This window comes from Nematolebias whitei, chromosome 4 (genome assembly GCF_014905685.2).
Source record: "Nematolebias whitei isolate Nwh7 chromosome 4, NemWhi1, whole genome shotgun sequence".
NCBI classification, from domain to species: domain Eukaryota; kingdom Metazoa; phylum Chordata; class Actinopteri; order Cyprinodontiformes; family Rivulidae; genus Nematolebias; species Nematolebias whitei.
In genome coordinates this window covers 14,957,291-14,985,088 of record NC_056501.1, presented here as the reverse complement: position 1 = coordinate 14,985,088, position 27,798 = coordinate 14,957,291, and the positions used below count along the sequence as shown (strand labels likewise).

The 27,798-nt window shown below is 38.5% G+C and overlaps 2 protein-coding genes across 3 annotated transcripts in view; both read left to right on the top strand.

Moving 5' to 3' along the window:
- Positions 1 to 7,899, top strand: part of taf7 (TAF7 RNA polymerase II, TATA box binding protein (TBP)-associated factor) — a 10,757-nt gene extending 2,858 nt beyond the window's left edge. The window contains exons 7-12 of one of the 2 annotated variants that reach the window (XM_037675742.1): positions 104 to 176; positions 2,089 to 2,202; positions 3,668 to 3,862; positions 6,407 to 6,519; positions 7,078 to 7,137; positions 7,463 to 7,899. In XM_037675742.1, coding sequence (XP_037531670.1) covers positions 104 to 176; positions 2,089 to 2,202; positions 3,668 to 3,862; positions 6,407 to 6,519; positions 7,078 to 7,137; positions 7,463 to 7,507 — 600 coding nt within the window. In that variant the 3' untranslated portion in view covers positions 7,508 to 7,899. Of the gene's footprint in view, positions 1 to 103; positions 177 to 2,088; positions 2,203 to 3,667; positions 3,896 to 6,406; positions 6,520 to 7,077; positions 7,138 to 7,462 lie in introns of both variants that reach the window. The other variant, XM_037675741.1, reaches the window with a different exon arrangement.
- A 1,020-nt stretch (positions 7,900 to 8,919) lies between these two features.
- LOC119408673 (aryl-hydrocarbon-interacting protein-like 1) lies at positions 8,920 to 27,012 on the top strand. Its single transcript, XM_037675515.1, has 8 exons — positions 8,920 to 9,015; positions 10,067 to 10,246; positions 10,605 to 10,793; positions 12,125 to 12,301; positions 13,726 to 13,867; positions 22,526 to 23,106; positions 24,750 to 24,894; positions 26,309 to 27,012. The coding sequence occupies exons 1-8, from the start codon at positions 8,920 to 8,922 to the stop codon at positions 27,010 to 27,012; spliced, it is 2,214 nt and encodes a 737-aa protein (XP_037531443.1).
- Positions 27,013 to 27,798: the final 786 nt, after the last annotated feature.

The window sequence follows — 27,798 nt, the reverse complement described above, 5'->3', positions numbered from 1 at the left end:
TGTGTGTGTGTGTGTGTGTGTGTGTGTGTGTGTGTGTGTGTGTGTGTGTGTGTATGTGGGTGGTTGAGAAGTACGTAACCCGATCTGTTGCTTTCTCCTGCAGTACATCGAATCCCCCGATGTGGAAAAGGAAGTGAAGAGGTTACTGAGCACAGATGCGGATGCTGTCAGTGTTCGTATCCTTTTAGACTCGTACGGTGCAGATATTTGGTGCGTTTGCCTTAAAACTAACCGAGCGACACGGCTTTGTCTTATCTGCAATCAAAGAAGTGGAATCATGAAAGCAGAACAGTTAATGCAGGATTATAGCTGGACAAAAGTGCAAATTCAGAGGTTTGCATAGAAACTCATCAGACAGAAAAATACTTTTTTTTTTTTTAAACAGTTTACTGAAATTGTGGAAATGAGATTAGTAAGTTCAGGGTTCTTAGACTTGACGGCATGTTGCTGTAAAGTCAAGTAAACATTGATTTTAACTGTAACGCTATAAATAGATCTTGTATATTACATTATCTGCAAACCAGCCAACAAAACAACCTGGCTTTATTTCCAGGAAAGTAGCAAGCCAACTTTTTAATTCATTCATTTTTTTTTTTTAACCAAGAAAGTCATTGTACCTCTGCGCCAGAATATTCAGAATTTTGGCTGCTTACTAAAATGAAGTAGGAGTATTGAGATGAAGAAAAACTAAATTAATTTTCAGAGGAAAGATAAAAAAGTGCCACCAACAGTTTTGTGTTGTAGATGTTTGGAAGCGTATACAAATGCACTAATTTAGGTCAAACACTAAGGCCTAATTTTGAGAAGAGCCATGGGTGCTCTGGGAGGTTGGAGGGTTTGACATTTGTGCAGGAAAATAAAACTCATACTATTGTAGTCTTTGTACACAGAGGTTACGTCTTAATAAACACTTGCCTCATTTTCACCTAGCAGTTTAATAATTACACAAGACAGTTGAAGGATTAACTCCTTCCTTCCTGTGCTATTTATTCTCTCACGTTCCAACCATCTGAATCGAAGGCAGTAAGACCTTTTTGGATTCTTGAAAACATTTCACTTGTTAAGGTAGCAGCTCAGTGGGCTGCTGGTGACTAGTTGGCAAATGGCATTCACAATTAAGTTTCCTAAATGTCTCAAAATGTTTGCAGGGGTTCTCAGTTTCCTCACTTGAGTAGCAGACGTCCACGAACTCTACACTTGAGTTTTGAACGTGTTCAGAAAATTTGTACCTCAAGTTTTCTTTCAAATTAGACACAAAATTGTCACAAGTGTCTCTCATCCACTTCATGGGAGCGCTCTGACAGAAAACATGTTCAGTTCTGGGTTCTTTCACGCTGAGTTTCAAACTTGTACTCTTAAATTGTTACAGTATCTGAGATCACAAGATGCGCTCGGTAACAGGGCCGATAACTTTACAGCTCTTAGTTTGGTATGTTTATTATCTTGGGTGTGTTTGTGACATCACTAAAGCAATTAGCGTGGTTAAAAGATTATAAACAATGGTGGGCTTTGTTAACGAGTCTCATTTGAACTGGTTTGAGCTGTCTTAGTGGACAAGCCTTCAAATCAGAAAACAGTTTTTATTTGTTATATGTATGTAGCAGTTAAATCAGTTGTTTGTCTAGGTGGTTGGTAACGCATAAATAATACCATAATTATGATTTTCTCAGAGTTTAAAACTCATGTGGTTTTTTTTCAAGGCTCATGTGGGTCTTCTGACTCATGCCCAGCTCGCTGTATTTGACTCGCAGTAAAGCCTCGATGAGAGGGCTGCCGTGTGAGAAGAAGCTATTAGCGCTCTAATGAAAGTCTGAACTTTTCTGACAGAATAAGAGCACAGCAGGGCCGCTCGGTACGGCCGCTTCCTGTGTGTTAATGTAGACCGACTGTTCATTATCACTGCTTAGATGGTCACAGTGAAAATCGGTTCCACTTGTATGTTTTTATTGTTTGCATACATTATCAGCCACGACGTACCAGTGAAATTTAATGTTCGTCAGGTCTCGGTTTAGATTTATGTCACGTGACTTCAAATCAGTGAATTTTGAAACCTGCAGAAGGTCTTTGGCCCTAACTCATGATGCTCAGGATGGGAAGTTATAGCAGAAGATGAATCCAAAGAAGCAGATCAACACGGCTCTCTGGGCAATCTGGACTCTTCACCTGGTACTTCAGGGCTGAAAATGGGGCATGAGTCCTCAGGTAAAACCAGCTCACTCTTTATATCATCAGGGATGGGAGCGGAGCTTTTGTTCCATTAAAGAAGATATTAAACCTGCAGAATAAAGCACATTGCATTAAGCTCTTCATACATATTAAATTTCTAAAAAAAAAAGTATATCATTGTAATTGAACTTAATTAAAAAATGTACTGAATACATGTTTGTAAGAATAAAGTTTAATTCATTTATTTAAACAGGTAAATTCAGTGCGATTAATAATTACAGAAAGGATCTCAAAACATAAAATTGCCACCTTATGGTGGCCATGAATGGTGACTTTTTGAGCCTTTAATTTTTCAGTATTATCATACTTAATAATATAGTACTATAAAACTAGAGTTCTAATACTTTTAAGTTGCTGTCTCTAAATCTATCCCATCCAAAATGGAAAACAGAAAGGCCACTCTCACTAGTTGTTATATATCGTCCACCAGGCTCCTAAACTCAGTTTTTGTCTGAATTCTCAGAAGTCTCAACCGACACTACTAAATACTGATAAATATAATAATGGGTTATTTCAATATTCATGTAGATGCTGAAAGTGATAGCTCAAGCATAGCCTTAATGAATTTAATATAATCAGTTGGTTTTACCTAAAACATCCACACAGTTACTCACGCTCATCATCACACTCATGATCTGGTTCTGACTTATGGCATAGAGATTAAGATGGCGTTAAATTCAAAGCAGTCTGCTCCTCAGATAAATATTAACTTTATATACATGAATGTTTCTGTACAGTGCCCTGAGATGACTCCTGTTGGGACTTGGCGCTATGTAAATAAACTGAATTGAATTATTATTGAACATAAGACGAACAAACCTCAGTAATGGCAGTTTATTTTATTTTAATTTCATAAAATTTTTTAAGTTTGTTTGTAGGGTTTCATTAAACAAAACGGTCAAGTTTGCTACAAAACTCAGAATTGAAAAAAAAACTTGTTGGATACAGATTTACAATGCATTTCTTTTTTTCGTTGTCTTAAAGTCAATTCTAAAGGTTGTTATGTGCTGAGATGATGATGTCTTGTATAAGTTAAATGCAAATTTAATGGAGAATTAATGTAAATTAATTAAATTTAATGGAGAATTGATGTAAAACCACGTTTTCTTCCTATTGTGGCACATTATACAAGAGTTGATTCCTAGTTCTGTGACTTATCAGAAATTGAATTAAAAAAACGTTCAATGAATTTGTCATGTCCTGGATGACTGAGAATCTTCACCAGCATCAGAAATTGAAGTTGTTTTTTTAACTATAAAATTATTTTTGGTATTCAGACTTCACTTCAGTCCTTGTTTTTTTTTTTTTTTTGTTCCATAAGACTGAAACTTTCACGTGTGAACCGTTGTCTCTTTAAGTTAAACCCAACTCCAGTGAGTGCTCTAACGCTTCAACATTTCCATCTTTGCGTCCTTGTTGTTGGCATGTTCTGCACGGCCAGTCCAGCACGATGAACTCCGGGAGATCTTCAACGACATCAGCAGCTCAAGCGAGGACGAGGAGGACGAAGGGGACCGGCACGAGGACGAAGACCTGAATATCATAGACACGGAGGATGACCTGGTGCGACAGCTCCAAGACAAACTCAACGAGTCTGATTCTGCTCAGCACGAGAGCGACAGAAACAACCAGATAGGTGAGAATATGGACGACTACGATGTTACTCAAGGTTGGTGGTGAGAATGTTGTGATGTCATTCTTAGTTTGACAAACACATAATTACATTTGTCGTTAATAAATTGATTAGTTTGACAGAAACTAATCTCTAGCTGCTCTTTCAGTGCAAAAGTACATGTTTACAAGATATTAAATTGCTTAGTTTAAAGATTTCTGAAGCACTGAAAGTTAAACTTTACAAATGGACTTCACATGGATAAGTTAACTTTATATAAATTAACTCTGTTTATACGTATGAGATCATTGTGTGTGTGTGTCTTGTTTCCTATTTATAGTTTCATATATATATATGATTTTTGCAATCAAAACATTTTCACACACATTGTGCTTTTTTAACCTTTCACACAACATTCAGCTTGAATTGGAGTAATGTGCTTTAACATTTAGTAGTTACAACTTTACTGCTCTTAAACATGTTTAACTTAATTTATAAACATTTTCCCTAGAGAAAGTTATTAAAATCTCTTCAAATCCTTTAAAAGCATTGTTCTCTGCTTCAGCGTACTTTTTCGTTTTTTTGTCTTTTGATGATACATTTTGCTTTTAGCAACTAGCTTTTAGCTACTGTTGTGCTAATTTTAACTTTTATTTACTGTTCGGCTAAATATTTTTGCTATCGTTCTTCTAGTTTTAGGTTTTTGCTAGTGTTTTTGTGGTTTTACATTTTAGCTACAGTTTTGCTGTTTGGCTTCTGTTTTGGTAATTATAAGTTTTATTTTATGTTTACTTGTTGTAGCTATTGTTCACATATGTTTAGCTTTTAGCTAGTGTTTTGGTTGTTTCATCTTATAAACTTTAACTTTTGTGCTTATTTCAGCTTTTAGCTACAGTTCTGCTTGTTTCAGCTTTTTATTGATCTGCTCAGTCTGTAATGTGTTGCTCATTTTTAGCTTTTGTTCCGGTTCCAATATTTAGCTCCTGTTTGGCTAATTTTAGCTTTGTGCTTCTGTTTTTTTTCCCCCCCCATTTATCTGGTTTCAGCTTTTGTTTTTCTCGTTTCAACTTGTAAGAATTCAGTTTAAGCTTCAACAGATTTCAGCCAACTCATCCTGCGCTCAGCAGTTTCTACACAAAAAGCAACATTTTTTATTTTAATGCATTTTTTTTTATGTTGCTCCTCTAAACAATGTTTGAGCACAAAGCTACAAAATATTTTTTATGTTTTATTTTATTGTATCAGATCAAGCTTGTGCACCATGTTCAAACTGTCAGTGTTTAATGAAAGTCAACATGTTGATTAATTATTATTAATTATTATTAATGTGTGGTAGTTTGTTCTGCTCGGTTGTCCTTTTCTTGAGCGCCTGTTTTTAGGAATAGGTGTGCAAAATATCTTTACTTTAACAATATTGTTGGATTATTGAGCAAAAACTTTAGTATCTTTACTTTAACTCTTTAATAAACACCTTACAAATTGCTGTTAAATAATGAATTTTAGTGTAAAGTGTCAACTCCTGATTGTGAACCTGTTCACTTCCAGATAACCGACATACATAGCCATCAGAATGAAGCAACTGCTGCGTTAGATTATGCAATCTTTCATACTTTGCTTGCAAGTTTCACCACGGGGTAAATGTTCAGTCTCAGCCAAGTGAGTTAATTTTTTTTTTTTTTGTCCTACTGGTCCCAGCTACAAGGTTGGATTTTGGAACAAAGTCAGAGATTAAATTAAATCAGATCACCCTCAGGTACTTGTCGAAACAGATGTCAAAAATAAACTTAAGCTAAGCGCTTGAACTTTTAATAAGAGCTGAGCTTTCTAGGTCAGACATCACACACGGTCAGATAAGTAGCCCCTCTTTCATGTAAACACACACACTGTGCCCCTCGCCCACACTGACAGCTCCCGGCTCCCCTCCTTAACTAACCGGTCTGACAGGTGCTGTAGCTCCGCGTGCAGCTCAGGCAGCTGTCCGGTCTGACAGCGCAGCGCCTCCTTATCTGCATACATGAAGCTGTCAGTCAGCTACTCTACTCACCGGCTCCAAAGCAGCATCCAAGAAGAGCTTTTCCCGTTACGTCCCAGATTGTTTGGGTGTGTTTCCAGCAGCTGTGCAGAGTTGTATTAAATGATGCTGCAGGGGCTCCTTCCTGTTTAATTTAGCATAAAACAGCAACCGTATTGGAAAATGGAGCACCAGTAGAGTCAAGCCGTGAATGGATACAATTAGTGTGAAAAATATAGATGCTGGTGGAGCCACAGGTTAGTGTGGTGCAGTTTAATGGGACTCTTTGTTAAGACCACAGCAGAATGATTGAGCTGTCTCATTGTGTTTCAAGCTGCTTCTCTTAAATGGACCAGTAGTTCCCAAGAGCTGCATTCCTTGTGCTAAAGATGCATGTGCTGTTCCCAACGCTTTGTGTTTTGGTGCACCAAAATTGGCGTCACATCCTCCTCCAACCTCATCAGTCTCATTAGTTCACCACACACACAAAAAAAATGCAGGTCCATAAGTGTTTTCATGATGTTTTTTACGACTTTCCTCTTGCTTTTTTCCTGCAGTTATGGAGTTTCAGGTGCAGATTAACAACGTTAAAGCCAAGCTTCAGGATACTCGTGCTCGGAAGAAACAACAAGAGCAGCTCATTATGAAAGTGGAAAACCAGGCTCTGAAAGTAAGCAGCAAATGCACTTTTCGCCCTCAAACAAAACAAGCCGGGTTAAATTTGTATGCATAGAAATTTCACAAGTGAATGCAAGCAAGCACGATCATATGAAATATAAAAACCAGCTGATTGCACACATTTTAGGTCTTTTTCAGCTGTTTTATTACGTTAAATATTACATCTTCGCCTCTGGCTGTTCTCTGTTTAGACCCCACCATCCTCGAAAAAAAAAAAAGGGTGCATATTAGATTCTCCAGCCCAATTCTCTTTAGCAAAGACTTTACGATGAGTGGAACATGAGCAGACGTGGTGCCTTTTTTAATGTTGCCATTTAGAGCTCTCGTTTGGTAGTGTTTTGGGACCGTCAAAGCCCCATCACTAGTCGTTACTATCACAGTCGCGTGGAAAAGGTCAGCTGTCTCTGACTGGCATTCCAAGTGGCCTTTCTGTCGGGGAGAAGATCGTGACATGAGCAGCCTCGGCAGGCGCACACTTGAAGTCATCACAGTTTAATGAGGCTCAGCGTGTCGACTCGTACAAATCTTGTTTGTTTCTCGTCCATTTCAGAACCGATTCCAAGCCTTGCTGAACGAGATTATTCAGCAGGAGGAGAGAGAGATGGAGCAGGTATGTTAAAAGCTAAAAAAAAATCAGCATCAGTTTTCTACATCTTTGTGTGACTGACCGATATGATGCTTGTTGACTGCCCCCTTTTTTTTTTTTAAAAACAGTTTTATCCTTAAAAGGATGCTCACATTAAGTGGCGTGCAATTTGTTGGTGGTTGTTGCTGCAACATAATGACTGTGCCCAATTCTGAGTTTTTAAGTGTAATGGCTAGAGAAAGCATAAAAAGTAATTTGAAATTACATATGAGAAATCATCTACTTACTCTGCAATTAAGCTCCAGAGCTGCTAGGCATCAATTACACCCTCTGTTTTGTGTTTCCACAGCTGGCTTCCCTGCAGGAGCAGCTGGACTCGCTGATAGAGAAGTGACCAGCAGGGGGCAGTCTCGTGACATCTTCAGCCACTCGTCATCCTGAGGAAGAGGAGGAAAATAAGCTTTCATGCAGGATAGAGGAGGCCTTTATTAGCAGGCTTTTTGTTCCATCCCCCTCATTAAGTCATTTTTCTGCATTGCATCAACAACATTCTGGTTTCTGTAAAAGTTTTTTTGGTCACATTTTTGCAAGTTCCTGCATAATTGAAGTTAATAGTTCGTCTCCAGGGAGAGTCTTGGTTTAAATTGTCATTCTAAAGCAAAAGCTTACATTTTAGCCAAGTTTTACTTCAATTCATCCTTTGTGTTTTTTGGAAAATAAATAGACTTGTTAAAGACCTGATAACTGGATTTTATTGAATTTGTTTTGTATACTGTCACGTGTCACCCCACAGGAAAATGTTCTTTCCATTTTGTATTTTTACTTTGTCAAAATTTATATAGTGTCCACTCAAGGTGAACCTAAACCATGTAAGCTCTATTTGATTTATCCTAATAAATGATCAAAATGAATTAAAATTGAAGAAAATCAGGATTTATGGTTTATCAGTCACACTTGGACAGAAATAAACGAGTTTTTAATTGTGTTTCAGACCTGAGATGTTTAAAAAAGATAGAAATAAACTGGACTAAACCATTACTGATATTAAGTTTGCAATTCAGAACTAATCAGAAAAACAAAAATTGTTATACTCTTGTCAAAAAGTGGATGTTTTGCTTTAGTCTCCATCTGTATGTCCATAAACTTTCTCTTGTTCCGCCCACAACTTCTGATCTGCTCAAGATAATTTGACAAAACTTGATACGCATACGCAGCATCACTAGGAGTTTTACACTTTTCATCACCCCAGCATTAAGGTCACAAATCAAGGTCAAATGTTATACAAGGTCTGCTATTGCTATAGATTGCTATATGTTTAACAGACGTATAATGTGCCTCATGCTCTACTTTCTGTTTTAACACACGAAAAATTTCAGCTTGCTGACATTTTAATAATTGAATAATTTAAAAGAAAAATTATTAGATAAATCAAGTTTGTCGTGCTAGACTTCCCACGGTCAGAAAGCTGCACCTCTAAGCCGTCAAGTCCTCAAACTGCCCCTCTACCAGAAGGATCTTTAGTTGTCCGAGGAGTGTTCTGGACCTTTCTTATCCACATAATTCTGGCCTCTCCTACATCTTCCTGCAGGGATTGCCCCACCAATCGTAGGGGTAGGCGAGGGATTAGCTCTGCAGATTAAAGTGGCCATCTCCAAACCCTGCTTAATCCTGCCATCTGTCAGAGAGCAGCAAACCAGCCAAGACTCTCTTCACTGGGCTAATTAGAAAAGCCAAAAGAGCACACTCGAGGAAGTGGGGAAAGAGATCTTCGAAACACACAAACTTCTCAGTTCGATCTCAGAGGCGATGGAGGAAATGAACCTTCGCAACTATCCAGGAGTCCAGAAGAAAATTCTGGCTGGAGGCAAAGGACCACTGCCTCATTTTCCACCTGGGACCAAGGTATTAACAACCATATGGTCGAACTGATCTTACACTTTATGAACAAATGTCTTTTTTACATGTGTTTAGCATTTTCCTCCCAAATTAGCTTCTTATGAATTATTCACAAGGTGAGAAAATGGTCTTGGCTCCCACACAGAGCAAATGTTTGATCAACTGACAACATGTTATTTTGGCCCGGTCTTTATCCAGTGTTTCTTTTCCTGTCTGACCATACGGCGTCGAGCCTGGACACTGTGACAAATATTTTCCATGACAATGCCAGCATGAATTTCCATTCACCTGTTCATGAGTCCCCACTCCGCTGAGGTGATCCCCATTTGTTTGCACAGTTAAGACTTGTGTTTTCTATTGGACTCGGTCTATCAGCCTGTAAATAGGGCTTTAGAAGGGTTCAATATGATTTTGCAATGTGAGGTTTTGATACTTTTTTCCACAGATGGGAGGCAAAAATAATCATGAATATTTTTAATATAGAAACACAAAATCACATTATAAAATAAAACACAAATTGGAGCAAATAATAGACATGCAAGATTTTTTTTTAAATTAACACCAATTCCTCACAAGCCATGTATTCCAGAAAAAAGGTGGGAGATTTGGACTGAAACCCTCAGGATTTAAACACCAACGTTGGTGTTAGGAAAACCCAGAGGTAGAGATGGAGGAGGGAGGAATATAAAAGCAGCTTAAAGGCAGAATTTCAGTGTCATTTAAATAATATTAACGTTTCTAGGCCTTTGGTTTGAGGGTTAGGATAATGAGGATGGACTTATTGTAACAGCATGAGGCATGATGAACATGCAGGAACAGTTTTAGGGTTAAAAAGAACACGTTTTTCTTGTCATTTGTGCTTAAAGGCCATCGACAATAAAAAGTAAATGAGACAGTTGTCAAGATCATCCATTGATTAATTAATGGCATCATAAATTAAAAAAAGCAAATTGTTGCAGAGTCATCTCGTCATCCTTGTTTATAACATATTTTGCTTGGAAGTTACAGCTGAGCCCTTTAACAGACACTTGCTGGACACTTTCTCTCCTCATCCAAGCTCGTCTTCCATTTCCAAACTCTCCTGGACAACTTCGAGCGGACGGTCATCGATGACAGCCGACTGGCTGGCAGACCGGCTGAAATCTTTGTTGGAAAGATGTTCAAGATGGAGGTGTGGGAGCCCATGCTGATGTCCATGAGGACTGGAGAAGTGGCAGAATTTTGGTGCGACGCCATTGTGAGTTAAACCACAACCCACAAGTGTATTTTCTAGGATGTAAAGGCTTAAGAGGCCCTAATAAGTCGTCATGAGGATGTACGGATAGCTTTTCCTTCTCATACATCGTCTATGAGTCAGACCTCAGCAGCCTCCTACATGTTCAGCGCACAATAATACAAACAAACACACATATGAGCAAATTTAGTCCTTTTATTCTAAAGGAAAACATCTTTAAAAAGCCAAACTGGGCTAATTTGTTTGTTTCTCTGATTGGCAGCAGCTTAAAGCACCAGGGGCTTAGCATGATTAAATGTTTTTTTTTTTGTTTTATTTTAGAACCTATGCTCATGTTTTTGTTGATGTGCCAATTGTACAGCACACAGGCTTGTATCCCATCGTGTCCAAAGGAATGAGACTGATTGCTCAAGGCAAAGACCCCCTGGAGGGTCAGAGACACATGTGTGGCATGGGGAACCTGTTCCACTATCACTCCACTGGTTTCCCTGAGCTGGACGAGATAATGCGAACGCCTCAGCCACTGATCTTCATCATGGAGCTGTTGCAGGTATACACCGCCGCGACATTACACTAAAACAAAACGATTAACGATGGAAAAATGAAGGAAGCAGCAAAACAGAAAGCATTTCTAAAATATTTCAACAAACAAAACATGCTTTTTTGGTGAAATACCTTTGATTGATTAAAAAAATTGTTTTGCTATTTAAAAGTTTTTTCTGTTTAATTAAAATCCTTTCCCCCATTTTGAATTTTGTTTCCTTTTTTTCTTGTGTTATTCGCTGTAAAGCCTGTAGTGTTGTTTAATTGTTTAATATTATAAAATCATATAGTTTTTTTTTATTTTGTTTTGTTTTGCATCTTTATCTGTAGATGAAAAATAAAAACAAAGATGGTGTTAAGCCATCAACTCTTCTCCAATACTGGGTGGTTCCTAACCCTGGTCCTTGAGGAACACCATCCTGCATGTTTAAGCTGTTTCCTGCTCCAACACACCTGATTCATTGATTTAATTCAGAGATTCTTTATTGTCATTCACATGTGGTGGAACGAAAATATGTACACAGGGTCCCAGTTACATCCAACAAACTGTAAAAGAAAAACAGTAATAATATTTAAGATACAGTATGAACTAAGAAAAACATCAAGTAAATATACACTAAGCACTAATAGAATAAAAACAATAAAAATAATTACTTCTTGTTCCACAGAAGCCTGTTAATCACCCATTAATTAAGCTCAGGTGTGTCGGAGCAGAGAAACAACTAAAACATGCAGGACGGCATTCCTCAAGGACCAGGGTTGGGAACCCATGAAATGCACCACAACATAATAACAAAATATAAATATAACAATACATGCATAAGTCATAATATGCACACTATATTTGTTCTGTTAATTATAAAACTGTGGCCTTTAGAAAATTACTTTAACTTTTATAATGCAATATTTTGTTCAAACAATTATTACATAGTTTTTTTTATTTATTTAAAATATTCTTTATTTTTTAACTAGAAGAATACTTTTTAGTTGTGTTGCATTTTTCTAAACTGCCTTTCATTACTCAGAATGTTGCGAAACTTTATCCTGAACAAGTTTGATCACTTTATTGTGTGAAAACAGCAGAAAAATGACACAAAAGTTCATTTATCTACAAGAAATCAGCACTTTGATTTAAATGTTATGTTTCTATCTACTATAGCTATGATTTTTTTTCTGTGATGTTATCATAGACAGGTTCCTGTGAGTGGTTTTAATCTAAGATCATGCTTCATGCTTGTCAGAAAAATAATATTTTGTAAAACAGTTCACTTCCATCTTTGGAGGTTTCCCCCACAGTTTGATTCTGCTCTTTGCTCTTCCTGCCCACGTTGCTTCCAGGTTGGGGACCCCTTATCCTATGAACGAGAGTCGTGGATGATGGACAAGGATGAGAAGCTGCAGGCGGTGCCGGTTCTCCACATGCAGGGCAACGCTCTGGTCAAGCAGAAACAATTTAGAGAGGCTGCCAGCAAGTACAAAGAAGCTGTCCTGCTGCTGAAAACCGTTCAGTCCAGGGTGAGTGAAGGACAGGTGGATGAAAGGTGGGAAGGAGAGAGGGAGATAAATGATTGCTGCACAGGTACAGGAGGATTTAATTTGATTTTCTCTTTTTTTTATGACCATTGAGGATCCAGGGGGAGAACTTCCTGTTTTGATCTGTTTTATTTTGTTGTATTCCTGCTCCCAGGCAGCTGGGTGGGAGGCCTGGCACCCACAGGAAAGGGCAAACAGCTCAAAACTGAGAATGGGTGTAAAAATGGAAACATGGAAGAGGAAAACGAGGCGGCGTGAGAGACAGTCTGGTTAGAGACCAGTCAGAATGCTGCACGAGAAAACTGTAATGTTTAACAAAGTTCAGTCAGGTCATCTGGACGGTTTCTTTTTTGGTTGAGATGTTTCGTCCTTCGTCCAAAGGATTTCATCAGTCTGAGGAGCCACAAACAGGCAGCCATGGCCGAAGTGGTTCAGGACATCAGGTTTCATGTTTGGTGGTCCAGACAAAGTGTCCAAGAAGGTTCAGTCAGGTCATCTGGACCAGTTCACCAGGACTGATGAAGTCCTTTGCATGAGGGATGAAACGTCTCAATAAAAAAAGAAACCGTTCAGATGACCTGACTGAACATTGTTGGATTTTTTTAAACTGGATTGTTGATACAAGGATTTTTATCGTCATTCACATCATGTGGTACATAAGGTGGAACGAAACTATGTGCACAGGGTCCCAGTTACATCCAACAAAAATACAAATTGTAAAGAAAAACATTAGTAAGATCAGAGTCATGAACTAAGAATATACTACATTCACTAAACTAAAATTACACTAAGCACTAATGGTACAAAAACAATGCGCCAAAACAACAGCAGCACGAACATGAGTCTGTATGAGCAGATGAGGACTAATGAACACAGCAACATGAAATAATCAGCAGCATGAGATCAGCATCATGGATAGTCAGCAGCACACATCAACCAAGTGGCATTACAGCTATTTTCAGGTTTTTTTTCAATTTTCACAGTGATTTTCCTGGTTAGATATTCATGAGTCATAACAGCCTCAGGGTAGAAGCTGTTCCTCAGCCTGGTGGTTCTGCACTTAATGCACTTAAATCCTTTAGATGAAGGACGAACGTCTCAAAAAAGAAACTGTCCAGATGACTTGACCGAACTTTGTTGGATTTCTTTACCTGGATTCTTGAGCATGAACTTTGGTGATTGCAATATATAGCAGCTTTGGGATTAAAGCAGTTTAAATATAGGCAGTTAACCTTTGGTTAAAGTTAGTAAAGCTTCATAGAGAGAATATTTTGCTATCTTGCGCTGTATCATGTTTAATCAGTTTGGAAATATTTAAAACAACCATATTCATTATTAAGATACGTGTTGGAGCTGCCAGGTAACATCAGCCCTTTCTTTTGCTCCCTCATCTCTGCATGTGTTAGGAGATGCCGGGTGATGTGGACTACATTAACTTGGGTCGAATGATTGTTCCCCTGGAGCTGAACTACTGCCAGTGCATGCTAGAGCTGGAGGAGTACTACGAAGTAATAGAGCACGCCACCGAGCTGCTGGAGAAACACAAAGGTACAAGCAAATCATCAGAAAAGACACGATCTGCTTTACAACAAACTTCTTCCAAAAGAAATGAGACGGGAAGTTTTTTCCCCTTTCCTGTGTCACCTAGCTTCACACTCCTGCAGTTGCATCACTCCATCATACCTCTGAGGTTAGCAGCTGCGCGCTTAATCTTGTGCACTGAGGTGGTTTAACAGTCGGGGGTTATTATTCACTACAGAGATGTGAAGCAGCAAAATACACCATATGTTCACAACGCTCCAAGCCCAAGGCTAATGTTGTTCCCAAATTGAAAAGAAAACATATAGAGATTATCAGCATTTGTTGGTATGTGGCATTTATTATCCCAAATTATTTTTTCTCATCTTCACAGAGCAGTTAAAGCCTTACAGACTTCTTAATTTAGACACAAATTTGGTTGTTCTTCATAAAACCTTAATGATTGTCTTGGCATGTATAAAACACTTTGTTAAAATCTAGATAGACATGCATTAAGCTGGCAAATAAAAAATGCTTCAACAATACAAACATTTGAAATGCCAAGATTTTTCTTACATGTGTAATCCAGCTTTTGTCACCATTTAGCATTCCTTATACACATCTCCATATATCAACATATTGCTGTTTTTGTTTGACAAAAATATTTATAACAATGCATAAATAATATCCAGGTTGAGAGGATACATTCTGTAAATATTCACTTTTCACTCTCAAGTATAACATTTAATAATGTAAACGCTTATGAAGCATTCACACAATTGGGATCCGTTTTTCTTCCGTACATTTTTCGGCCTCTTGTTCTTTCTCGTAACATTTTTTTGCCATTTCAGCAAAGCATATATCAAAACGTTCAGCTCTTTCAGGAGAAGAGTGCTATGACTTTTGGTATTGGTGCAACTTTAATAAACAAATTAATAAGATTAATTAATATTAAATTAAGATAAATTAAGACTAATAAAGTATTTTGAATTGACTTTAGCTTTTTGAAATATTTAGCCTTTTCTGCCACTTTTTTTCCTCATAGAAAATGAATTTAGCTCATTTTACATCCTTCAAATCTTTACATCTGTTTACAACCTTTTACTGCTTCTTTCACTTTTGCTCTGGTTCAGCTTCTTTCAGCTTTCTTGTGCAAATTTAAACTTCAGCTACTTTCAGCTTCTTTTAGCTGTTTTTCAGCTGTTTTGTGCTCCTTTCAGATTCTTTCTGCTAACTACATTTTTGTGTTTCTTTGAACGTCTTTCTGCTAATTTCAGCTTGTTGTGCTCCTTTCAGCTTATTTATGACATTTTCAGCTTTTTCTGCTATTTCAGCTACTATTTAGCTGTTTATACTAATTTTAGCCTTTTCTGCTAATTCCACATTTTTTGCACCCATTTCAACATTTTTCAGTCTAATTCAGCAGAATGCTTTCTTCACTTCCTGCTAGTATTTCAACTTCTGTTTTTATAGCTACTATTCAGCTGTTTTTTTTTTGTTTGTTTTTGTGCAAATGTCTGCTTCTTTTTTTTTTTTTTTTTTTAAGATAGTTTGCACTTTTTTGTACTCATTTCTGCTTCAGTGTAATTTATCAGGTCTTTCTCGTAAATTAGTCCCCGAGGCTCAGTGGGATTAACTTGTTCAAATAAAGGTAGAATAATTGGGCCAACATGTCTTCTTTATACTTTCTTGTGTTATTTAAATTTTTTCTCCCTTTTCAGCTACATTTTAATTTTTTTGTGCTAATTTAGCTGTTTTCAGAACAATTCAAGTACTTCGTGGTAATTTGTGCTACTTTCAGCCCAATGAACTTCATTCTGCTAATTTCAGCTTGTTATGATACTTTCGGCTTATTTCTGCTAGTTTCAGCTTTTACTACTATTTCAGCTACTATTTAGCGGTTTTGTGCCAAATTTAGCTGTTTCAGCTAAATCCACATTTTTAGCTAATTTCAGCTCCTTTCACTTCCTTCTAGTAGCTTAAGCTTATTTCTGCCTTTTCAGCTACGTTTCAGCAATTTTTTTGCTAATTGGCTTTTTCAGCTAATTTACCAATTTTTGTGCTCATTTCTGCTTATTTAAACCCAATTCAGCAAATATGTGTTATTTCTGCTTTCTTCTTCTAACTTAGGCTTGTTCTTCCATTTCAGCATGTTTTTAGTTTATTTCAGCATTTTTTCATGATTTTCTTTTGCAATAAGCATTCACAATGCATTTTCACAGGAAATGCAATTCCTCTAGTTAATATGTTGTTAAATGTTCAGTATTGTTTAAAATAAACACGATGCAAACTTATCAACCATTATTAGAGCCAGGAAAACACACACTAATGTGATTAATGTTAATGGAATATCTAATTAAAGTGACACCACTTAGAAGGTGTGTTGTGTTAGTTGGCAAATGAGCAGTCATTGGATGTGATGGAAACAGAGGAACTTCTTAAATGACTTGTAGAAGCACCAATTTGTGATTACCCGAGGGCTGAGTTAGGACATCAAAACAGCATTTCTTCCTCCTGGCAAGCAGCATCTTAGCATATCCGTGCACATCATTAAACAGGAAATATGCAGCTCTATAAGAAAACCGTCGACCTTAAACAGAAGCAGGACGCTGTGGACAATGTTCTGCTACAACACACACACCCCCAACTTTAATTGTTTCCAACTTCACAAACCCATTTTTGCTAGCAAATAATTCAAAATTTCATAAATGCTTAGTATCATCTTTCCATCCATCCAGTATCTTTACCCGTTTCTTCTCTTTTTTGGGGTCGTGGGGGTCGCCGGTGCCCATGTCCAGTCATCACTGTGCGAGAGGCGGGGTACACACTGGACAGGTGCAAGTCCATCAAAGGGACACAAACAACCGTTCACTCACTCACTCTCACCTTGGGACAATTTAGAGTTACCAATCTGCCTGTTTTTGCCACGAACTTAGCAGTTTTTTAAAATCCCTTAGAGAGGTCAAGGTCGAGAGCTTCCGATCTTTTTGCAAGGTGTTCCAGATCACAGGAGCGGAGTAAGAGACGGCCCTTTTGCCTAATTCGGTTTGCACTGAGGGTACACTGCAAGTAATTATGTCCTGAGAGTGCACACTGTAGCTGCACTCACAGAGTGACATGTAGGAGGAGATGTATGAAGCCAACAGACCAAGAAGTGACTTAAAGATGAAAATGTACCAGTGTGAGAGTCTACATGAAGTTAATGATGTCCAGTTAACCAGTGAATACAGGGTGCAGTGATGGGTACAGTAGTTACAGCCAGTTATGAATCTTAGCGCACCGTGATAGACAGTGTCCAACATCTGCAGGGTGCTTGTCACCGTATCAATGGAGGGAAAGAATGTAGCAGTTTCAAGGTCTTTCTTAGCATTCAGAGTTAGACAGGATCTGTTTCTAAATAAGAAACCCAGTTTTACTTTCAGTTTCTTTTCCAAGTTTTCGACATGACATGAGAGAGATGCGAATCAACCAAAATACCTAAGTATTTATAAGAATTGACAAACTCAATAGGAACACCATTCATAGATAAGATAGAAGGAAGGACTGCTGGTAATGACTTCCTGTTTGAATACAACATCCCTTTGGTTTTATCAGCACTTAGCGCAAGTTTGAGAGAACGAATCTGACTGGATGATGTCAAATGCAGACTGTAAAAGCTGGAAAACCTTAGCAACTGTTCTAGCTCGACAGTAAACTACTGTGTTGTCCGCATAGAAATGTAAGGATGCATACAAGCAAGGACACCTGATTAATCTAAGCAAGTAGTAAAATGTTTGTTTCAATCTATAAATTTCTCATTAGGTTAGTTATTTTTGATTCTTGAATGCCCAAAGCAGATGTAGAATAGCATTAACAGTTTAGCTTGATTAGGTACATTATATTCCTGTTCCTGTTTTTAGTTTTCTACATTCGCCTTAGAATCTAGCAGGTTTTTTTTTTGTTACCTTTTTCTTTTAGCCATCCTATTTGTACAAAAACAAAAAACCCTGCAGTATGACTTTCTATAATTGTTTATTGTTGTTGCTGTTGTTGTCCATTGTTGTCATCTTTGTTGAAATCAGGTCTCTCTTGTAAATGAGTCCTCGAGGCTCAATGGGATTTACCCATCTAAATAAAGGTTGAATGAATGAATATAGCCTACATTATTTCCATTATTCTTTTTTATCTAAAATTTAAATTTCCATATAAACACTTTTTTTTTAAAACAATGGAAAATGTTTTCTATTTCTGTTCTAGTTTTACTATTAGTAACAACTACAAAACAAGCTAGAAATAGTTGTGAAGTTGTTTACTGCCAACTGTTATTCAAGGTTCTTATTATGTGCACAGGGTCCCAGTTACATCCAACAAAAGTATTAAAATGTAAAAGAAAAAACAGATACAAGATATGAACTAAGAAAAACATTAAAATACTCTAAGCACTAGTAGCGTAAAATAGCATTAAAACAATACACCGAACAGCAGCACACACGAGTCTGTGTGAGCAGATGAGCACGCATGAACACAGCAACATGAAAAAGATCAGCAGCAACATGAAACAGATCAGTAGCAACATGTGATTTTTGTCAGTGATTATTCTGGTTAGAGATTCATGAGTCTAACAGCGGCAGCACGGTGGCACAACTGGTAGAGCTGCTGCCTCTCAGCGAGCAGGTCCTTGGTTCAAAAACCGGTCCAGGGGCCTTTCTGGGTGGAGTTTGCATGTTCTCTCTGTGCATGTGTGGGTTTTCTCCAGGTGCTCCGGTTTCCTCCCACAGACCAAAAACATGCATGTTAGGCTGATTGGTAACTCTAAATTGTCCCTAGGTGTGAATGAGAGAGTAAATGGTTGTTTGTCTCTATGTGGCCCTGTGATGGACTTGCGACCTGTCCAGGGTGTACCCCGCCCCTCGCACAGTGATTGCTGGACATGGGCACCAGCGACCCCCGTGACCCAAAATGGAAGAAGCGGGTAAAGATAAAGGATGGATGGATGGATGGAGTCTAACAGCCTCGGGGTAGAAGCTGTTCCTTAGTCTAGTGGTTCTACACTTAATGCTCCTCAGCCTTCTGCCTGAGGGGAGCGGGGCAAAAAGTGTGTGCTGGGTGAGTGGGGTCCTTCATGATGCAGGTGGCCCTCTTCCTTCATCTAGAGGTGTAAATGTTTGTGATGGTGGGGAGACTGACTCCAACAGTCTTCTGTGCAGCCTTCACCACTCTCTGCAAAGCTTTTCTTTCTGCAGCTGTGCAGCCTCCATGCCACACGTTGATGCTGGAGCACAGGATGCTCTCCACTGCACACCTGTAGAAGGAGGTGAGGACTGAGCTTCCCAGACCAGCTCGCCTCAGCTGCCTGAGGAAGTAATATGCTACTAAATGTGATTATGCTAATAAAGCAAACTATATCAGCTTGTTACTCTACACAAATAGTTTGTATTGCCAAATTTATCAGTAAGTTCATTATGAACTCTCAAAAGTAAAAAAGTTAGACAGAATTAGCCTATTGTATCTTATCCTAATTAATTTTAGCTTAATTTTGGTTAGCGTACTATGAAAAGAGTTTGATAGTGGAAATAGTTCACTAACTCATGCTAATAAAACAATCTGGCATATTTTCTTCAGTCCACATTTTTCAGCAAACATTAAATTAGCCGTATTACTGTAGAAACAGTAGCTGTACCTTTAAAAAACACTGTATGAAGTTTCCTTGTTCCTGTTTTAGCCTTACCGTCAGTAGCGCCTGAATGTAGCAGCCCTGTCTTCTGTAAAGTGTGTAGGAGGACATGAGGTTGATGTTCTTGAAGGTTTTACAGCTGCAGCAGCCCTGGGAATCGTACTGTCACACTCAGGACCAGTCATATAAGCCTAGAAGATCCTCACATGCTGGCGCAGGCTCCTCTTCAGAGCCTCAAGAGTCAGCCTCCCACCCTGTGACAGAATCTACTGAGACAGACTCCATCCACACTGTATTCTTCAGCCAGGATTTTCAGTTTACATAAAAAAAAATGTTTGGACAATCATGTTGCGAGTATAAATAAAATCGCTTTTCAGAAAACACCAAAGATTTGATTAGGCAGATTTTTATGGTTAGATGTATAAACTAAGCAATTATAGAGTCAATGTAACAAAAGAGACAAAAGCACATTACAGGACATAATACAATTATTTTAGTTTTTATTCTTTACTAGTCAAGTCCAAAATGCCAGCAAAGGTTATAACCTGCTTCCTAAAGTTTAAAATAATAATTCACCCTATAATAGCTTTTTCCACATATCGTCATACTTTAAGTGCCTTACCCTTCATCCTTTTCTAGCAGTACCTTTTGCATCGCTTTTTTACAGATTTTCAGCGCCTTCTCATTTCCCTTTTAGCTTCATTCCTTGCCGTGTTGTTGTTTCTCCTGTCATCAGTGTCATGTTGTCTGCAGTAGTTTAAGTCAGCCGCTCCACCACCGTTTCATCCCTTCAGCTCAGTTGTTCTTTGGAAAAGGCGTCTCACTGCAGTGTCTCTGCTTTTGCCAGAGGCGACAGTGAAATCTGTTTAACTGTTGGCTGAGTAAAAACTGAGAGTAGACAGAAATTAAATGATGAGCAACAGACACAAAGGGCAAAACTTCAGACCATGGACAATGGATGTTGAACACTGCGTGTTTCATGTTTCACTGTGAAGTCCCATTATTCTCAGAGATTTAAAAGATTCTCACACCTTATCAATTTAATTCAAAAGTTCCATCTTAGTTTAGCAAATAGAGAGGGTTTATCCAGAGGTAACAAAGTCTGTGCTGTATGTCTAAAATCAACATAAAGTAAAACCTATAAAACAATAAGCTTTAAACTTGCTTTTTTGCCCCCTTAATGAGAACAGAATCTGTCTTTAGTGAACTATATGAGTTACTTTGTTAAAACTGTGCAGACCTCTTTTGGCTAGTTTCTGCTTATGGGAAACTAATATCTCCATTTAATAAGAAATATGAATATAATCAAGCCACTTCAAGCAGAAAGCAAATAAACATGCATCAAACTGTAAAACTGAACAAAGAAATATACATTTAATGTTTGAAAACCCAACAATGAAGAGAAACAAATATGTATTAAGGATGAAAATGAAGCTAGGCCTTAAACCCATATGTCTTTTGATTTGAAATATTTTAATTTGTGAACACTCATTAAAATGGCTGGTCCTGAGATGATAATACATCTTTATCACTGTTTGACTCCTGCCCACAGCCATCATTATCTATAACAACTCTTTAATGAAACCAGGATAATGAGTTACAACAACATTTAATTTCCCTTTGGGATTAATAAAGCATTTTTTTAATTTAATTGGATTTAATTAATTGTACAAAAACGTTGCTGACTCACACAAGAGAGTGTACATATCTGCTGCAAAGCAAAGATGCCAGAGTAAACTAGAGAAATTGCATTTCCTGTTAAAATGCAGTGTGAATACTTGTTGCTGAAAAACAGCTGCAGTTAGCTAAAAACATGCTGAAATGTAGCTGAAATGGAAGAACAAGGCTAAATTAGCCAAATAAAGCAGAAAGAACACATTTTCTGAATTAGGTTTAAATAAGCAGAAATGAACACAAACAGGGCAGCACGGTGGCAACTGGTAGAGCTGCTGCCTCTCAGCGAGCAGGTCCTTGGTTCAAACCCCGGTCCGGGGGCCTTTCTGGGTGGAGTTTGCATGTTCTCTCCGTGCATGCGTGGGTTTTCTCCGGGTGCTCCGGTTTCCTCCCACAGACCAAAAACATGCATGTTAGACTGATTGGTAACTCTAAATTGTCCCTAGGTGTGAGTGAGAGCGTGAATGGTTGTTTGTCTCGTTTGTCTCTATGTGTCCCTGTGATGGACTTGCGACCCGTCCAGGGTGTACCCCGTCCCTCGCACAGTGATTGCTGGACATGGGCACCAGCGACCCCCGTGACCCAAAATGGAACAAGCAGGTAAAGATGATGGATGGATGGAGCACAAACATTAGAAAATTAGCTAAAAAAATGCTTTAAAAAAAAAAAAAAAAAAAAGTGGAATTAGCTGAAACAGCTAAATTTAGCACAAAACAGCAAATAAATAAATAGCTGAAATAGCACAAAAAACTGAAAGGAATATAAGCTGAAATTAATAGAAATAAAGTTAATTTGGCTCAAAGTAGCAGAAACTACCACAGAAAATTTGAATCTGAAAACAGCGGAAATTAGTTAAAAAATGCTTTAAAAAAAAGGTATCTGAAATGGTAGAAGAAGCTTAAGTTATCAGAAGAAACCAGAGAACACAGGTTTACTGAAAGAAGCAGAAGGGAGCACAAAAAAGTGGAAATTATCTGGGGGAAAAAAAAAAAAAAAAAAAAAAAAAAAGAGCTAAAATTAGCATAACAGCTAAATAGTAGTTGAGATAACTGAAACTAGCATAAATAAGCTGAAAGGAGCATAACAAGCTGAAATTGGTAGAAAGAAGTTATAATTTATTTTTGTTGTTAAGTTGCATTCACACAATTAGACCTTGTTATAATTTATGTCTACCATCCATGTGTGAGAAATCTTTAAGCAGATTTTGTCTGACTGAAATGCCTTGCCTTAATGAAAACACACATTTACTCTTCATTTTAAATAGTCAAAAATTAATCCTTCAGCTTCCAGAGAGTCAGTTGTATGACGAACAATTATCTCGTTTTAAACACTTTTTTATATTGTTGATTTTCGTTTCTCAGACTGCGTGAAGGGTTACTACAAGAGGGCCAAGGCTCACGCTGCTGTGTGGAACGAAAAGGAGGCCCAGAGAGACTTCAGGATGGTGGCCCACCTCGACATCACTTTGTCCTCATTGGTCCATCGAGAACTGAAGGCCCTGTCGGAGCGCATGAAGGAGAAGTACTGGGAGGAGAAGGAGCAGTACTGGAACAAGCTGGAGAAAATGGAAATTAAGAATAAAGAGGAGGAGGAAAAGACCGACAGCAAGGAGGGAAAAAAGCACGATGGAGACCTTGAAAGTGTCACAACAGCGATGAAGGTGGGAGAAGAGTCGATTCAGCCAAAATGTGCTGAAATTACTAAAGAAGGATCTGAAGAAAGTAACTCTGCACCATCTGAGGGTGAGCAAGAGGAAGCAGGCTGTCCTGCCATCAACCTGAACACTTGTGATAAAATGGAAGGGAAGGACTGGCAGCAGATGTTACGACTGGTCATGCTGCTGCAGAACGAAGGAAACTTTCACATCAAACAAAAACACTTTCAAGAAGCTTCTGTCAAGTTTAGGGAGGCTTTAGAATATGTGGACTTCCTACAAAATAAGGTGCGTGTAATGGGTTGTAAAAGTATACAACTGTCCTGTAAAGTAAGAGTTACAGTGCCTTGAAAAACTATTCACAATTCTTGACCATTTCCATCCGCAACCTTTGAAGTATTTTACTGGGATTTCATGTTATCATACAACACAAAAGCATCAATGTGAAGGGGAGAGACAATACTACGTTTTTCAAAGTGTTTTACAAATGGAAAATCTGAAGAATGTGCCGTGCCTTTTTTTTTCCAGCCCCCTTTTCTTTGATAATTGCCAATAACTAAAACTTGACATGATTGTTGTTTTAATTGTTGAACCCACATGCAGGCAGACAACAGGAGACTCCTAGGTAAAAATAAGTAATTTGAATTTATTTAAACAAAACAAAAGCTGATGGGGCAGCAAAACTTACTTTTAGGGAGGAATAAAACATCAGGCTTTACAGCACAATCCACCGACCACAGAAAAACAGGGACACTGAATTTAAAGAGAACAGTAATGAGACAGAAATGACAAACACCTGGGGTGATTAGAATTAATGACAGGTGAGACAGGAGCTGAACCATAAGGAGGAAAAACACTGGGGAATGCAGGAAATACAAGGGGTAAAGAAAAGACACGACAAAAACACAGAATCCCACAAAACTAATAACTAATAATTGCTAATAACTGCAAATTAAAAGCCAGGGAAGCTGAATGGCTTCAGAAGTCGCCTAATTAGCTAATCAAGTCCACCTGTGTGGACTTCTTATCTGCACCCCACACGTCTGTCCTTAATGCAAGAGTGGCAAGAAGAAAGCCACAAATCCCGGTGACAAATGAGGGGCACAGTAAACTTTGGAAAAAGGTGAGCCAAAGTCCAGACCTTAATCCAACCAAGAATCTGTGGGAAGACTTGAAAACTGATGCCCACAGATGCTCTCCATCCAATGTGACTGAGCTTAAACCGTGTTCAGCTGAATACAAACGCACACCACACTTTATCAGGTTTTTATTTGTAAAAAAACAACAACAAAAAAAACCTCTCTTTCCTTCCATTTCACAATTTTGTGCTACTCTCTGTTGGTCTATGACCTCATTTTCCAGTGAAAGACTTGAATACTTGAAGTTTGTGGTTCTAATGGGACAAAATATGGAAAAGTTCAAGGGGTATGAATACTTTATCTGGGTACTGCATTGAGGTAAAAATGCCCAGCAAAGCTTTAGGACTGAGTCTCTGATATTTAATTACCACCATTTCAGTAAATTCAAAATAATGATATACTTTTTCCCCCTGAAATAAAAACTGTGCTGTTGAAGCTATGTCAGCAAAGAAGAGCAGAGGAACGATGCTAAAAATAACAGATATCCACAGAGATGCCACTGTGACAGTACTTGAGCTCCTGCCTGCGCTTCTTCAACTCACTGCTCGGTTCCACCTCACTGTCTTTACTTTCTTTTCACAGACTACAAATTCTCTTTTCTTCACTTCATCCTTCTTCATCTTTTTCTTTTCTTGCCATCCTCAGAATCAATCAAGATTTTAGCTTCATCTTCATCATTTCCTCTAACCTTTTTAAATGCGTGTTGGTACACTTTAGTTTGGGTTTCATCATTTCAAAATTTTCTCGGTCATCCATCACCTCAACTCCGTTCGTCTATGCTGTCCCTCTCAGCAGGTGGACCGACAAGGTGAGGACTGGGAGTCGCTGGAGAAAGTGTGTCTTCCCCTCACTCTCAACCTCAGCCAGTGCATGCTGGAGCTGAAACGATACCAGGAAGTGGTGGAGCTGAACGACAGGCTGCTGGAGAGGCATAAAGGTAGCATATGTTTGGTTGCATTATAGTGATCATTGCACTATTGCAATGGTTTATTATCTGGGTGTCCCAGAACTTCTTTGGGAGGTCTTCAGTTGATCCAAAGTGCTGCTGCCAGAATCTTACTGGGAGTTAATAGGAGAGATCATATCTCCATTGGCTCTCTGTCAAATTCAGAATTGAATTCAAATTCTTACTTCTAACCTACAAATCCCTCAACCACCTAGCTCCATCTTATATTGGAGATCTTTATGTTTCATATTTTCCTAACAGAGCACATTGTTCTCAGACTGCAGGCTTACTTGCAGTTCCTAGAGTTTCCAAAAGCAAAATGGGAGGAAGATCTTTCAGTTATCAGGCTCCTCTCTTGTGGAACCAACTTCCAGTTTCTGTCTGTGAGGCTGACACATTGTCCAGTTTTAAGACTGGGTTTAAGACTTTCCTTTTTGATAAATCCTATAGCTAGGGTTGACTTATGCTGTCATAGGCTTAAGACTACTGGAGGACAAATTGACCTAATTTCCTTCAATGAACTTCTAAAATTGAATAGTTTTTATTTGATACTATTTCTATCTTAACATGATTCTCGACTTGCCATTGTGTATCTGTTCCTCCTTCCTGTTCCCCTCAAACCCAGCTGGTCGAAGCAGATGGCCGCTTGTCCTGAACCTGGTTCTGCTAAAGGTTTCTTCCTCATGAAGGAGTTTTTCCTTTCCACTGTTGCCGTCATGCTTGCTCAAGATGAGAGTCTGTATTGAAGTTAAATTCAAAGCAGTCTGCTCCTCAGATAAATAATGTTATTAACTGACTTTTTATATATGAATGTTTCTGTTCAGTGCCCTGAGATGACTTCTGTTGTGACTTGGTTCTATATAAATAAATTGAATTGAATTGAAAATGTTGGGGGTGAAAACAGACTCTGTACTTTAGAGAAAACACAAGGTGATGTCTACTTTTCTGTTTATCATCATTTTTAAATCTAAAAAAATACCAGGGTCTGATGTCTGTCCCTCAGCAAACACCTCACACTTGTCTGTAACAATCCTTCATTTCTTTGTTTGCCAAGAAAAAACAAAACCTAACATTCACAGCCAAGTTTCTGTCTTTTGTTGTTCCCCCCTGACACCCACCCACGGACATCACAGTCTAAACTGAATTGTTTTCCTTCGGCTCCTTCTAAAATAAATTATTTATAGCAGAGGCTGATGTGAAATAGCTGTTTTTATGTTTGTCTTTCCCCATCGTTTACTCCTCCCTAGCTTTCCTTAGATGTTTCCTGTCACCTGCTTCACCTCTGGCATTCAATTAAGATGCTTCAGCCTCACTCAGGAAGTTTCATTTTGCTGCTTTTGATCTCATATTTTCTCCTGTCTTTGTCTCTCTCATTTACTCGTATCCTTTCTCGCTTCTCTTAAAGGTAACTTTAAGGCCGTGTACCAGAGGGCACAAGCTCACTCTGCGTTGTGCAATGAGGACGAAGCTTGGAGAGATTTAGCGCTGGTGGAGAAATTGGACCCAAAGTTCAAGTCCTTTGTCCGGCAGGAGTTGAAAAAGCTGGGTGAAAACGTCCGCACCATGCACGCCCGCCAGAACAAGACTTACTGGGATGCATCGAAGGAGAAGTGGGGGCCCAGTGGAAGCAAGACTAAGAGGGCAGAGAGAAAAAAGAATATTAAATTTGCACAGAAAGCAACAGAAGTAAACTCAAATAAAAAGGCGGAAAACTGTAAGGATCAAGAGACAGAAGGCTCAAAGAAACCTTGCCCTGCTGAGACAGAAGAAGTACCAAAAAGAATTCCAGGTTTGACAGCAGAGCAACGTAAAAAAGAGCCAGAATGTGTGACGTTGAGTGGAGATGGCTCAGAAAATGAAAACACAGAAAGGGTCGTGGCTCCTGAAGCTGGGCCAGGTGCACCAGATAACCACAAAGCACATAAAGATAGCGACTGTGCCGCCACCAGCTCCGATACTATAGCAAGCAAGAGATCAACACATGATAAGAGCAAGAAGAAGGTCAAAAGCCAAACAAAAGGTGTGACAAATCCAAGCAGGACAAACTCTGGGACCCAAGCCACCAGCGCTAAGCTAGGAAAAGGTGGCTCCGTAAAAACAAACCAATAAGTTTACATCAAATGTTGAGGTACAGAGATAAATAAGCTTAAAGCTGAGACAAGAAATTAGAGTAACCTAAAGACCTAGCATCCCTTGAAGGAATGCATATTGCCCTGCAGCCTTTCACACTAGGTTTAGACTAAAATCTTTTTTTGTGGCACGTCAAACCTTGGAAATAACTTAATGCGCAATCTCATGCAATTTTTCCAAATGTCACTTTCATATATCATATCAAATTTTAGCTCGATATTGGTAAAACTGACTGAGTTATTATGTGTGTGTATATGTGTGTGTGACTTTGGTTTCTGTGAATTTAGAGTAAACAAAATCACTTACACTTTGTCTCTAAACCATTCAGAAAGGGATGTCCCCTAAGGTGAGTAGTTAAAACATGTGTCCCCAATGTGGACGTAGGTAAGAAGGTGCTATTTATAAGATTGAGCTGAATACAGCACCTCAGACTGAAGAAGTCTTGTGGATGAAAGACAAAACGTTTCTACAATTTTTTTGTTTTGTTTTTTGAATGTCCAGAGGACCAGATTTAACTTTTTTAGATTTTTCTACCTGGATTATTGAGCATGCATCAGGATGGACGTAGGTAAGTTTTGAGTGTGCGTGTTTATTTCAGGTTATATTGTGGGGACAATCTTTACCAAAAATCCTACATTGTGGGGACCAAAGCCAGGTCCCCATAAGGATTTTCAACCTTTATTTATACTAGAGTTGCACTCAGGTCCAAATAATCCGAACTGACCCGGCCCCAGCCCGCAGCCATCACCACCTGATCCTACGAAT

Excerpts from the sequence above, each read along its gene's own strand:
- LOC119408673 (XM_037675515.1), top strand. The coding sequence starts at position 8,920 with ATGGAGGAAATGAACCTTCGCAACTATCCAGGAGTCCAGAAGAAAATT. Across the intron at positions 12,302-13,725 it reads TGAAAACCGTTCAGTCCAGG|GAGATGCCGGGTGATGTGGA; the intron begins GTGAGTGAAGGA and ends TGCATGTGTTAG. Across the intron at positions 24,895-26,308 it reads GCTGCTGGAGAGGCATAAAG|GTAACTTTAAGGCCGTGTAC; the intron begins GTAGCATATGTT and ends CTTCTCTTAAAG.